At 47.8% G+C, this 14,290-nt stretch overlaps 2 protein-coding genes across 2 annotated transcripts; one reads left to right on the top strand and one right to left on the bottom strand.

Annotated features, from left to right (window-relative positions):
- Positions 1-714: 714 nt before the first annotated feature.
- On the bottom strand, positions 715-8,469 carry LOC125509636. Its single transcript, XM_048674652.1, has 4 exons — positions 7,619-8,469; positions 3,944-4,076; positions 1,809-3,860; positions 715-1,371 (listed from the first exon to the last, which is right to left on the bottom strand). The coding sequence occupies exons 1-4, from the start codon at positions 8,452-8,454 to the stop codon at positions 964-966; spliced, it is 3,429 nt and encodes a 1,142-aa protein (XP_048530609.1). The 5' UTR covers positions 8,455-8,469; the 3' UTR covers positions 715-963.
- An 88-nt stretch (positions 8,470-8,557) lies between these two features.
- LOC125509637 (protein WHAT'S THIS FACTOR 1, chloroplastic) lies at positions 8,558-10,004 on the top strand. The gene has a single exon (XM_048674653.1). It carries the CDS (start codon positions 8,614-8,616, stop codon positions 9,817-9,819), a length of 1,206 nt encoding a protein of 401 aa, XP_048530610.1. The 5' UTR covers positions 8,558-8,613; the 3' UTR covers positions 9,820-10,004.
- Positions 10,005-14,290: the final 4,286 nt, after the last annotated feature.

Consider the following 14,290-nt stretch of genomic DNA (forward strand, 5'->3'; position numbering starts at 1 on the left):
GATCTTGATCGTACATGTTTGCGTGTATGATTAGTGTACGATTGAATCGGGGGCGTGACATTAACTCAGCAGGACTCAAGTCTCTCAGAGATGATTGGATAGGATGTGCGTGGATGCGTTCATAGAGTCGAAGGTGTTTATAGGGGTAGGGTGCACATTCATAAGGGTTAGCATATACTCATATATATGAGCGCTTTTACTTGTGTTAAAAAATAATAACCATGAAACAGGTGTGAACGCATTCACAGGTCGAAAGCCTACAATGAAGTCCGTGCCTAGTTCTTCTGTCCGAGGTCCAAAGCGTATGTTGTACTCCCTCCGGGCCTTTTTACTCTGCATATTAGAATTCTCTGAAATCAAACTTCACAAAGTTTGATCCTATTTATATGAAAAAATATTAACATTTGCCATGCTAAAGTTATACAATATGAAACTTTAAGTCATGACACATCTATTGATATAGATTTCAGATTATGAATGTTGGTACTTTTTTCTATAAAGTTGATCAAATTTTACGAGGCTTGACTTCAGTCAAATCTTATATGGGAACTAAAAAGGACCGGAGGGAGTACCGTAAGCCAAGTAAAAATATTGCACTTCAAGGATGCCCAGCGCTTCCACATGCATGGAGTAGGCGGAAAACTGACCCAACCCTGACAAAGCAAGCGATACACCGAGCTTGCCGAATATTCATCCATGGCAGACCAAGGCCAATGAAAAGAACCATGCACCTCAGGTTCAATCTGGACCTCAGCTTTTAAAAGTGTCACATACTACGTAGCTACAACCAAATCAGTCAAACGACCAAAAACAGTGTCATTTAAACATAGCCAAACCGGTCAGCGTAACCACGGCACACACAAACTCAGTGCTAGCTCAGATTCCAGTCTACCCTACATGATCCCCACGAGAATGAAAAAAGATCGGACTACATATGATGAAAACAGCAGCAGAGATCGAATCCTAAAGCAATGAACCATTGTTGAGTGTGCCAAGATGACCAGATGTCTTGTCCTTGCACGCGGGGCAAATGAAGCCAACAGAGTCGTTCTGCTGCTCAGCCGTGCCAAAATGCTGGAACCTTGTGTTGCACCACACACATACGGATTGGAGCACGCCAACCATCTTGGACAGGTCCCAACCTAACTGGACCGGAGGGCAGCTCCCGAACTGCGGTGCATAACCCAGCATCAACGTTGGCTCATAGCCTAGCATCAGTGTTGGCTCGGGCACGGGCACAGGCACAGGCATGGGATTGTGTCTGCCCATGTTCCCGAACTGTGGAGCTCCAGCTGAGGCCATCCGAAGGTGCTCCTCAAAACTAGGATATATTTGCTGCTTCTGTGCACCAAATCCAAGTTGCAAATCGCACTGTACAAAATATATTACCAGAGTCAACACGCAGATGGGTAAAAGTGTAAAACACATAATGGATAACGGTGTTGCTGCTATATTAAGAGAGAGAATGTTCATAATAAAGCATACGATGGTTATAGCAGCAATTACATCTGTTCAGCTATTGCAATAGTTACGCCAACATGCTACATTGTGTGACACTGTGACCTCACATTTACGTCTTTTCAGTTAACAATCGAACAACCGTATTTATTTCTTCCTTCTATAGTTGCACATTTTAGTGACTGCTGATTGAAGTTCAAATGAAACATCATTTGTTCATTGCATGATATGTGTGGAAAGAATATATACCATTGAAGATTTAAGTAAGCATTATATACCAATTTACTTAGTGAAATTTCCAAATAATTGTTGAGCAAAACCAGCATGTGAGGATACCCAGTCAAATTTACCTGATCTTGAATAAGTCTGCTCATTGGACCACCTTCAACGGAACGAACCAAAGAGGTCAAGCTACCAAAATTGGTGTGCATGGACATAAAATCATCGACACTTGTCCCACTTGTGCCTGCCGCAGGGAGTGAGTCAATGGCAGGATCGCCACCATTGTACTGAGTTTCCAGGTCGCTGTCAGATCTTTCCAGAGCCTCAAGCATGGAACCCTTGATATCAAAATCAAGTTCATTTGGTTCACTGCGACTGGTGGAGCCACTTACAAAAGAACTCCTCATACCGTGGAAATCAATTCCATCAGTTCCAGTACCACCAGTCAGTGTATTTAGATCAGATATTGAGTAGCAGCTTGAGTAATCAGTCTTCATATTCATAGCATTATTCAGCTGAGCAAAGCTAGTTTCTGCCATAGCACCAGTGAAGATGTCATTGTTGTAAGCTTCAGCATCAAAACCTGGTTCATTACTTGATATGTTCCGTGAGTTCACAAACTGTTCCTTGGCATTATCATCACGTCGGTTGTCGTTGTTCTTAATTTCAGAATTCATTGAGCAATTAGTGAAATAATCCACACTAATTTGAGGAGGAGAGACAGGATTCATGTTCAAATTGGATTGATACACCATGTCATTGCTCTGATTGACGAAAATTTCAGCCTTAGAAACATTGTTCTGATTGACAAAACTTTCGTCCTGACAAACATTGTCATCATTAGAGCTAGCACCAAAACATTGGGCAAGAATGGACGATCGATTGCCATCATGAAGGGCATTAGACGTTTCACAGTTTGCACCAGAAACAGGAGAAGATACTGTATCTAAGCACGAATTGAGGTTGACCTCCTTTATTCTGACATCAATGTTCATCCCATCATCAATGTTGATTGCATCATTTTTCAAGGCAGTCACTCCACGATCAGTTTGATCCACAACAGGTTTATCATATTCAGAGCTAGTAGAATTCAGCACATCGCTGAACTTGCAAGCTATCTTGCTGTTATCTACCTCCATGCTGTTGGAACTAAGATCAGGCTCATCCAAGTTGGCAGACAGTGGATTGTTTTCCACCTGATCATTAAAACCAGTTTCTCCAGGAAAACCTCTAAATTTGTGATCCAGCATATCACAGTGCTCAGGAACTTGTTTTGGCAGTGTTATATCAGTACAGTCCATTGGATCATCTGCGCAACTTTTTTCACCTGGAGCATCTGTAGTACATGGAACATCCTGAGGTATCTTAGAGATTTCATGAGACCTGTCAAAACTTCCTGAGCAATCTGCGATGGAAAATTCCAAATCTTTTGAGCTGTCTTGCTCATGAACTTCTGGTTCAGGAGACTTGCAAGTACCAAGGTTGCTTGCAACATCAAAGGCAAGAGGCTCTTCAGCTATATGACATGCTCCATCATGGATTTCATGGTCACCAGAATTATCAACATGTTCCTTTTGATGTCCAGCGAAAGGCTCTGTAGCAGAAAGTGCTTTTTCCTGTTGAGGTAAACCAGTAGTCTCCTGAGGAAGGTCCTTCTGATGCCCAGAGACAGGCTCACCAGCAGAAGGCTCTTCTGCCTGTTCAGGTAAGCCAGTTATCTCTTGCAACCCACATGGTGCCGCAGCCAAGGCTAGTTGAGCACCTACATCTCCTGAAGAAGCTCCGCCAAACAGTTCTGCTGGACTCTGACCTTGACTTTTAACATCAGCTACACCATGATCAAAATAGCCAGGTTTATCTTCAGAGGTCCTCTGACTTTCCTGAGTCTCAAGCTTTCCATCTTTACCGACTCCCAGGCCAACAGATTTATCAACCTTGCGCCTTTTAGCTTTCCTTTGATGAAAGGACAACTGATGCTGCACATAGGCACTCTGGTCCTCAAAAGTCAAATTGCATTTTTTGCACTCTTTCCTGACTGCTTCTATCGGAGCTTCATCTTTATAAGGTTTTTGTCTCTGTCCCTGAGAATCACCATTGTGAATGGGCAATGTAACAGAAGTGGCTGACACTGCACTTTGCATGTCCCCAGTTGAATCATTTTGCTGGTGAAGACCTGCAGTCTAATTAAACATTTCATGAAGTTAAGCAGTGGAAATTAAAGTGCAGACTGCAAAGATAAGGTGCATACTAAGAAAAAACTCACATTCACAGCACTCAAGTCACAAACTTCCACATCGTTATTCTGAACAGTGGTTGGCTTTGCCTCCACATATCCAAGAAGTGACATGAAATAGGAAGAAACTTCTCTGCAAGTAGCAAACTGATGTCCCCTGGGGCTGGAAAGTATGGTATGCACAATTAGCTAAGGCAAACGTGATAATGGGAAATCAACATGAAAAACACAATTTGCTACTCCCTCCGTCCCAAAAAGTTGTACTGAAGTTGAGACACTTATTTTGGGGTGGAGGGAGTACTTGATTAGATGAAACAAACATCACAAACCATGTAGCAAGCCCAACGGAGAATATAAACACTGCACAGACAGGCTACAGTGCTACACTGTTCTAATAAAGAGGTACCATCTTGATTAGGGTCTTCATTAAATATAAGTCTTTGTAGAGATTCCACAATGGACTACATACGGAGCAAAATGAATGAATCTATACTCTAAAATGCATTTATGTACATCCGTATGTGGTTCATAGTGGAATCTCTACAAAGACTTATATTTAGGAATGGAGGGAGTAGAAATTTAGCATGGATCTTTTTCTCCAAAACCATAACTTATGCAAAGCACAATGAGAGTGGTAATAAATCTTCGAAAAGAGAGAAAAATCACTGAGTTGGTGATATACAAAAAAAAAGAATTATACATATATTGGTGCATGTCTAATAAAAAATACCCACGGAGAGGGTGTGTAAAAAAAGATATGCCATATCACCATTCAAGAAAAAGTGGAATCGCTTAAGATGACTGGAATAATCATAAATTACTTCTGAGTATCAAGATGGTATGTGCATAATATGGGCACTCACCCTTGATCAGCAACCCATGTTGCCGTCAAGGTTTGAGGGCTCGTTGAAGAAGAGAGGGATTAGAGAATTTGTTTATTCTTTTTTCTCCAAAGGCGGCAATGATTAGCCTTATGTACAAGACACTGTAAGAACTAAGAAGATTGGAAGCAAATTAGTTCGAACATGAAGAGGCTTGAATCTAATTACCTCAAATAATTCTTCCTTAGGCTAAGTCTGGTTTTGGGGTTAAGACATGGATTACTGGGTTAGAGCTCCCCCCATCCACCCCCCCCCCCCCCCCCCCCCCCCCCCCCCCCCCAACACACACACACACCCAAACACTCTTGGATTAGGGAGGGTTATGTTAACCTGGCTAGAGTCTTTTAGCAGTCTTAACACAGGACTAAATATCCCCCTACAGTTAACTCTTCGAGGTTCTATTTTCAGCTACTAACCCAGTTGATCTGGCTAATCTTGCCAAAAAGAAAAAATCAAGCAAATAAAGAAAAGCAGTGCCTGAACCCTAGAACTAAAGCAAATATAAAAAAACATTGTTCCATAACTTTAGAAAACGAAAATCCTAGAATCCTTATCAGGACAATTTATACTTTGGAAGTATCACGAAAATCCTAAAATCCTTATCAAGAGGCTTTAAAAAGGATGAAAGGAGGCAAGGCGATGGGCCCTGATTGTATCCCCATTGAGGTGTGGAAAGGTCTCGGGGACATAGCGATAGCATGGCTAACCAAGCTTTTCAACCTCATCTTTCGGGCAAACAAGATGCCAGAAGAATGGAGACGGAGTATATTAGTACCAATCTTCAAGAACAAGGGGGATGTTCAGAGTTGTACTAATTACCATGGAATTAAGCTGATGAGCCATACAATGAAGCTATGGGAGAGTCATTGAGCACCGCTTAAGAAGAATGACAAGCGTGACCAAAAATCAGTTTGGTTTCATGCCTGGGAGGTCAACCATGGAAGCCATTTTCTTGGTACGACAACTTATGGAGAGATATAGGGAGCAAAAGAAGGACTTGCATATGGTGTTCATTGACTTGGAGAAGGCCTATGATAAGATACCGCGGAATGTCGTGTGGTGGGCCTTGGAGAAACACAAAGTCCCAGCAAAGTACATTACCCTCATCAAGGACATGTACGATAATGTTGTGACAAGTGTTCGAACAAGTGATGTCGACACTGATGACTTCCCGATTAAGATAGGACTGCATCAGGGGTCTGCTTTGGGCCCTTATCTTTTTGCATTGGTGATGGATGAGGTCACAAGGGATATACAAGGAGATATCCCATGGTGTATGCTTTTTGCGGATGATGTGGTGCTAGTTGACGATAGTCGGACGGGGGTAAATAGGAAGTTAGAGTTATGGAGACAAACCTTGGAATCGAAAGGGTTTAGGCTTAGTAGAACTAAAACCGAGTACATGATGTGCGGTTTCAGTACTACTAGGTGTGAGGAGGTTAGCCCTGATGGCCAGGTGGTACCCCGGAAGGACACCTTTCGGTATTTGGGGTCAATGCTGCAGGAGGATGGGGGTATTGATGAAGATGTGAACCATCGAATCAAAGCCGGATGGATGAAGTGGCGCCAAGCTTCTGGCATTCTCTGTGACAAGAGAGTGCCACAAAAGCTAAAAGGCAAGTTCTACAGGACGGCGGTTCGACCCGCAATGTTGTATGGCGCTAAGTGTTGGCCGACTAAAAGGCGACATGTTCAACAGTTAGGTGTGGCGGAGATGCGTATGTTGAGATGGATGTGTGGCCACACGAGGAAGGATCGAGTCTGGAATGATGATATACGAGATAGAGTTGGGGTAGCACCAATTAAAGAGAAGCTTGTCCAACATCGTCTGAGATGGTTTGGGCATATTCAGCGCAGGCCTCCAAAAGCTCCAGTGCATAGCGGACGGCTAAAGCGTGCGGAGAATGTCAAGAGAGGGCAGGGTAGACCGAATTTGACATGGGAGGAGTCCGTTAAGAGAGACCTGAAGGATTGGAGTATCACCAAAGAGCTAGCTATGGACAGGGGTGCGTGGAAGCTTGCTATCCATGTGCCAGAGCCATGAGTTGGTTGCGAGATCTTATGGGTTTCACCTCTAGCCTACCCCAACTTGTTTGGGACTAAGGTTTTGTTGTTGTTGTTGTTGTTGAAGTATCACGAATATGCCAGACATGGAAATTGGCAGAGGCATCAGGCAGCCAGCCAAACATGTGGTTAGGCATACTCTTTCAGTTAACACTCGCTACCAGACAACAAAGCATACCTGGATTGAGCATTATATACACAAAAAGGAGACAGAAAGAATGAAACCAAAACCAAATAGGACCAACTAACTGATGGTTAGATTACAAATTTGTACTAGGTATGCATGCAACACAATCAGAGGCGCTTACAAGGATACAAACAGGACCACTATGTATGCAAGTATTACCAAAAGGCAATAAAAAATTAGATGCCAGACATCTTGAAATAACACCTTGCAAATGCTACTCCAACTAGAATAAAAACAAAATGGACTTATATAGCCAGAAACCCCACTGTCATGATGCTTATGTTTCTAATATATATTCTAATGCAGTTATGCTTCATCTGGTTACTGAAATCAGTATCATTGACTTCTTAGAAGACATTTATTTTCATACTACAAAACCCATTTCTCTACAATATAAATATGAGAAGGAATCATGATCCTTGTGAGAAGCACTGCATCCATTCACAGCGCATCACATTTGGATCATAAAACCTAAATCATTTGCGCATAGAAGGTTACAACACCTATCAAGTGTCAACCATCATCCACTATCACTAGAATCAGAACAAGCTATACACATTGAGCAGAACAAACCTAACATAGCGGCGGCAATTGATCCAGGCAGCACGCTCCTTCCGTTTAATCCCAAGGATTAGCTTCCACCCACGGGGCAGGTGGTCACCGAATATGGCTGCTTCCACAAACTTCCTCCGCCGCCTCCGACTCCCCCACTGCCCCTCCAGCTCATTCATGAAACCCAGCAGCTCGGATTCCAGAGCCAGTCCTGCAGTCCGATTCCGTATCTCCTCCCCATACGGATCCACTAACTCCGCGAGTCTAGCCAAATCAACAGCCACCCCCTTCGGGTTCGTCAAATCCCGGTCTGGGTCCGGGAGCTGCTGGATCGGCACGGAGGCCACGGGGGGTGCGGGCACCGGTATCGTGGGTGCGGGTATGGGTATAGGGGGTAGCTGTTGGAGTGGAATCGGCGGTGGTGGTGGCAGATAGGAGGGGTCGTCGCGCGCAAAGAGCTGCTGGAGGTGGAACACAATGAGGCGGTTCTCGGAATCCTCCTCGGTGGGGGCGGCGACGGCGGAGGAGGAGGCGGTGCTAGGGGTGAGATTGTGGGGGAGATTGGTGGCGGCGCGGCGGCGGGAGAAGGTCTGCTTGCGGGAGCCGGCACTCTCGTTGAAGACGGCGCGATCGATCTTAGGGGGCGGGAGGAGGTCGGCGTCGCGGCGCCCGCGGCGGGGGTCGACGGCGTAGGGCGATGCGGCCGCGAGCGCCACGAGCTCCGACTGGGACAGCGCGCCAAGGTCCACCACGGGCACCACCTCCGTGCCCATGGCGGACGGCGGCGGCGGCTGCGGTTGCTGCGGAAGGGCAATTTGGGGTTTCGGTTTCGTTCCAGGGGAAACGGAAGAGGGCATGGGGCTATGCCGAGGATAGAGAGAGGAGAGGTCGGGTGAGGTGGGGTGGGCTCCAGATCGAACGGCTGTCCTCGCATCAAGGTTCGTGCGCTCCACTGATCAAATTGAAACACTGAGCCCCCAACTCCACCGCGAGGTCGCCGCCGCCCGAGCATATCGATGGCGCGCCGCCTCTTCTCCGCCGCGAGAGCTCTCGTCCCGCCGGTCCCAGTGCCTGCGCCGGCGCCGGTGCCCGCGTCTTCTTCCGCGGCCGCGGAAGCCGCGGCGTCGCTCCTGCCGCTGCTCCCGTGCAAGCGGCGGAAGAAGCTCCTGAAGAAGCTCAACAGCCCGCGCATCGCGCCCATCGAGCCCGAGGCCGACCGCCGCGTGCCGGCGCTCGACGCCGTCCTCGACCGCGACGCCGCCTTCCGCTTCCTCTCCCGCGCGCGCTCCTTCATGGCCTCCCTCCCGCCCCCGCACCGCATCCCCCTCGCCGAGGCCGGCAAGCTGTACCGCGAGCTCGGCTTCCCCCGCGGCCGCAGCGTCTCGCGCGCCGCCGCCCGGCACCCGCTGCTCTTCCACCGCACCACCGTGGGCTCCGTCCCGCACCTCGCTTTCACGCCGCTCATGTGCTCGCTCCTCGAGGAGGAGCGCCGCGTCCACGAGGAGCTCCTCCCCGCGCGGGTGCTGGCCGTCCGGAAGCTCCTCATGCTCACCGCCCACCGCCGCCTGCCCCTCGCGAAGCTCCACCACTGCCGCGCGGTGCTCGGCCTCCCCGACGACTTCCGGGACCGCGTCCGCGACTTCCCGGACGACTTCCGCGTCGCCGTGGACCCCGACGGGCTCCACGTCCTCGAGCTGGCGCGCTGGGACCCCGCGCTCGCCGTCAGCGCCCTGGAGCACGACTTCATGGTGGACGAGCGCCGCGTCCGGCGCACGTTCCGCTTCTCCGTCCCGCACAGCCGGTCGATGCCGCTGGACGGGGAGGAGGCGGAGCGCCTGGACGCGGCGACCACGTTCCCGCTGGTCTCGCCGTACACCAACGGCGCGCTGCTGCGGCCGTGGACGCCGGAGGCCGAGAAGTACCGCGTCGGGGTGGTGCACGAGTTCCTGAGCCTGACGCTGGAGAAGCGCGCGCTGATACACCACGTGTTCGAGTTCAAGGAGGAGCTCGGGCTCACGCGGCACATGTACCAGTCGCTGCGGAAGCAGACCCGCGCCTTCTACCTCGCCGGCACGGAGATGAACTGGGCCGTGTTCCTCCGGGACGCGTACGACGACGACGGCGTGCTCAGGGACAAGGATCCCCTCGTGCTCTTCAACGAGAAGCTGCAGGGCTACGCGTGCATGACCGAGATGGATCCCAGGAACACCATTGCTGAATGAATGCTGATGGGTGATCGATGCTGGAACTAAATTTGCTTCATTTGACCTTTTTCATGTTGTTTGTTCAGGTTCAGCTAGTTCATACTTGTATTGGCTGTAATTGGACGCCTTGTCTGTTGTGCAACGAGTCATATGCTAGATCTTGAAAATACAGGTTTGGGGCGGCTGAAAATACGCTCATGTTAGAAACTTTTCCCCGGACCCAATACCCTCTCCGGCGATTAGGGCTCGAGTGGATATTGGCGGCGCTAGTTGATCTTCGGCAGGGCGCACCGGATTTTGTTGCGGCGGGAGATGGCAATAGTGACTAATAGCAGCAGAAAGGTGAACGCCGGCGTGTAGTCGCTCGGCTCGGTTCGTCGTCAGATGGAGGAAGCCATTGGAAAACTTGATATCACGGAGGAAGAAGCGGTTCCTCTAGTACTTGACGATTCTTTTGAGTGTTCAAAACCGAAGTGGCTACTAGCAGGAATGATTCTTTATCACAACTTGTTTCATAGTATCAGACGATATCTAGCGCCCTTCGTTAGCATGGGGAAATCATTGTGGTCTGGTATTTCGTCTGCTTGAGGAGAACATGTTATAGGCTGAATTTGAATCTCAGCGGGATCAAGATTGTGTCTGGGAAGGCTCATCGTGGCATGTCGGTAAACATGCAGTGATTTTGAAGGGGTTTGAGGAATGTACGCAGCCATCGGGACTCGCTTTTGATAGGCTGCGGGTATGGAGCAAAGTTGTTAATCTTCCATATAATCTGAGAAATGATACATGGGCTTGGTGTAGATCGACAAGCATGCAACTCCTTTGCAAATTGACCTGTGGGAGGTTTTCTAAGGGTTCATGTCACCACTGATGTAAAGAAACCCTTGAGAAGGTGGGTTTGTGATTGATTCGGCAAGAAGGAACCATAATGATTGGTAGGATATCCAATATGAACAAATGTCTCACTTTTGCTTTTCATCTAGTCGCTTAGGCCACTCAGATCTTCTCTGACCGACTCCGGCATGAAGGATGAGGAAGGCAACTGGTCGTTTAAATATGGACCGCAATATCTGGGGAACGTCCCCTGGGAGCATTTTTTCCAACGAACGCCAAACTTGCCATGCCAAATCAACTAGGTTGTCGTGGTAATTTTGTAAGGATTGCCATGTTCGGAGGCGAAAATTGTCATGTAGCGTGTTTACAAAGTAGAAAAGTTGCTACGTTTCACTGAAAAATTGTCGCTCGTTCGATCGTGATCAGACGACTTTGGGGCTGTTCCCTGAAAAAGGCCTCCCGGGAACATTCCCAATTATCTTTTCCCTTAAACATAGCCTGAGGGCAATCGATGAAAGGTGCAAGTCGGGTTTTGGTGAGAACTCTTCAAAGGATCAGCATGACTCTCAATATAGCAGGAAAGAAGCCAATTCTTCGAACTCGCAAACTAGCAAAAATTGTGAAGTTACATCCCCTCTGAAACCGGCGTATCAAAATAAACGTAAAGGGGGCTGCAACAAAAACAAGTTTATCGCAAGGTAGAGATGCCACTTCTAACTTAGCAAACTCATCAGGACATTAGTGCAGATTTGATGGAGCTCAATGGTGAGTCGGCTACTGAGAAGGATGGTGATGAAGGCGATGAACTAGAGGATGAGAGGGATTATGAGAAAAGATGCCACTCCACCTAGTTCTGATAATTCTACAGTGGCAGCCCTTGCCCATCCCAATGAGCTTCATCAATTGGAACTGACAGGGGCTTGAGAACCCCGAGACAGTTCGAGAGATTCTCGAGATTGTGAAGCAAGGAGGGGCCTCCTATTGTTCGTTATGGAAACAAAAATTGGGGGTAAAAGAGCCGAACATTTGCAGACCGCTCTAGGTTTGATTGGTAGTTTGCCCGCCGATAGAGATGGACTTAGTGGTGGTGATGGTTTGTTCTGGTCTAATCAAGTGGATGTTAAACTTCAGATTTTGGCTCGGCTTATTTATTGATGTTACTGTTAGAAGTAAAAAAAACTCACAACCGGCTTCACCGTTTTTTATGGCAAACTGAGAGCTGAGAATAGGCACCACAGTTGGTGATTCTTGCGTACTTTGCATGCTATTAGGCATAGTGTTTGGTTTTGCATTGGCAATTTTAGTGAGACGTTCCATGCAAAAGAACACTTGAGTGTTAATGCCTATCCAGAGTGCTGGATGTATGTCTTTCACGATGGCGAGCGCTAGGCGCCGGCACACCGGCCCAAAATTTGGGCCGGTCGTACCATGTACATCAGATTAAACACTTTTTAGCCATGGACTCTTTCATCCCTATCATGCAGTTTCCTTTTTTTCCCCTACAAATCACGGAAGCACGCTTCGGCCTCTGGGGCACGAGCGCAATGGACGAGTGACATGACCCGCCGGATCTCCACTGCTCGCCGCCTCTCTCCGTTGCTCGAATCCGCCGTCATCGCACGTCCTCCTCATCTCGCTGTGGTTCCAGCATCATCCCTTGCCGGATGCAGCTCTGTCAAACGCGGGTCAGTAATTCGCGTCGCTCAACATAGCACGACATCGCCGCCCCTAGCTCGCCGTCGTGGTCGACCTGCACCACCGGATTCTTGCGAAAAAACACATCTCAGTCAAAAAGAACTCCGGTGGTCACTTGCAACAAAAGCAAAAACTGGTTCCAGCAAAAAAATACAGTTCTTCCAGCAAAACGACCCGAGCAACTAGAAAACCAGTAAAATCGCTTGAAGCAAAATAATTCCCTGGATCCAGCAAAAATTAACTACGGTTCCAGCAAAAACAAACGATGCAGCTCCCCCATCGTGTTGTTCTCATGGACGGTTCCAGGAAAGAAATGCAAGTTGTAGCAAAATCGGTACATGGTTCCAGCAAAAAATACCTCTCTCCCCGCCGCCCTCTGTTGGTCATAGCACCACAGACTATTGGTTGCAGCTATTTGCAAAGCCGGTTGCAGCTTCCCGTAGTGCCGGTTCCAGTAAACGGCGGCGTGCCGTCGCAGCTCTGGAGCAGCCAGTTCCAGCTCCCCGCAAGGCTGGTTGTAGCACCGTGTGATGCCAGTTGTAGCAGCCCGCGGAGCTGGTTGCATCATCGGTGTCGCTTGAGCTCGCCGTTTGCAGAGATGGTGGCTGGGCGCAGCATTTACGCATCCGCCCGTTGCAGCCTTCAGCGGGAAAGAGAGGGCTGATGAGGTGGGAGGGAGGGAGGAGAATGGAGGGACTCCAGTTAGATAAGAGGTTATAGCGGCGGGGGAGCTCGCTGGAGAAGCAAGTCGGCGGATCGAGGAGAGGTGTGCCCATCGGTCGCTTGAGAAGAGAGATGGGGAACGATGGGAGGGAGAAAAGAGAAAAAATGATGAAGGGATAAGAACGAACAGAGATAGAATGGAAGCTGAGAGGAGATGCGTGGGATTTGGACATGGATCCACATGGACGTGCGTCGTCAGCGCGCGACCGGCCCAAAACATAGCCGGTCGTCGGGCTGCAATGATTTCCCTTTCGCGATGTGGTGGCTGAAACTCCTTCCAGGATTTGGGTTGGATAGGTGTTCCCTTTACTTGGGATAATAGACAACAAGGCAATGCCAATGTTAAGGCTATATTGGATCAAGGGCTTGTGTATGATTCCTTTCTAGGCCTTTTTTATTATGCAAGTGTCAAGCACACTAGTTTAGCGGAATCATATTCCTGTTTTGTACTAGCAGAACTCAAAGCTGCATCACTGAATGATTAGCCAAAGACACCCCGTACGTTGTGGTACGAGAATGTGTGAAAGTCCCACTCTAACTATGATTCTTTTGTCAAGGATCTATAGCAAGTGGGGGCTGATCAGAGGGGTTTAAGTGGTGTCATTGAAGCCTTATTGTCCATCCAATAACATTTAGGCTCTTGGGGCATGAAAGAATTCGGTGGTTTATCGATAAAAGTTTGTAGGTTGCAGCAAAGGCGTGAACGCTTAAGAACTGCCTTGGTTTGCGTGGTCCGTCGGTAGAGGAAATGGTAGTGACAACGCGGTTGAAAGAAGCTTTACGTTAAGAGTCAAGAGGAAGCATGGCTTAAACAACATTCCTATGTGCAATCATTGCGTAAGGGGGTCGTAATACTAGTTATTTTCAAGCCCAAGCAGCTGGTGATGGTTCTATCTGTGTTGATCCGGATGATGTTAGGGAAGATATTCTCAATTTGCACAAGTCATTGTATCATTCGTGAGGTTTTAACGAGATGCATGAATTGTTAGATGTTTTCACTCCTCGGGTCTCAAAACCTATGAATGAACTTCTTGAAAAAATTGCAGTTGAGGAGCTGAAGAAAACATTGTTTGACATAGCACCGTCAAATGCTTCGGGAGCTCATGGTTTTACTATTGGTTTGTACCAAAGTAATTGATATCAAAAACAAAATATTTGTTCCCCTTGATTTTTGTGTTCAAATTTCACTTTTCTTTGACATATCCAAAAAATCATAATATAGGCACTATATGTAAGA

Source organism: Triticum urartu, chromosome 5 (genome assembly GCF_003073215.2).
Source record: "Triticum urartu cultivar G1812 chromosome 5, Tu2.1, whole genome shotgun sequence".
In the NCBI taxonomy this organism is placed as follows: Eukaryota; Viridiplantae; Streptophyta; class Magnoliopsida; order Poales; family Poaceae; genus Triticum; species Triticum urartu.

What these genes read in the sequence shown, in the direction of transcription:
- LOC125509637 (XM_048674653.1), top strand. Translation starts at nt 8,614, where the DNA reads ATGGCGCGCCGCCTCTTCTCCGCCGCGAGAGCTCTCGTCCCGCCGGTC.
- LOC125509636 (XM_048674652.1), bottom strand. Translation starts at nt 8,454, where the DNA reads ATGCCCTCTTCCGTTTCCCCTGGAACGAAACCGAAACCCCAAATTGCC. An exon ending in GTGACTTGAGTGCTGTGAAT is followed by an intron (nt 3,861 to 3,943) that starts GTGAGTTTTTTC and finishes ATGTTTAATTAG; the next exon opens with ACTGCAGGTCTTCACCAGCA. An exon ending in GCAGACTTATTCAAGATCAG is followed by an intron (nt 1,372 to 1,808) that starts GTAAATTTGACT and finishes TATTTTGTACAG; the next exon opens with TGCGATTTGCAACTTGGATT.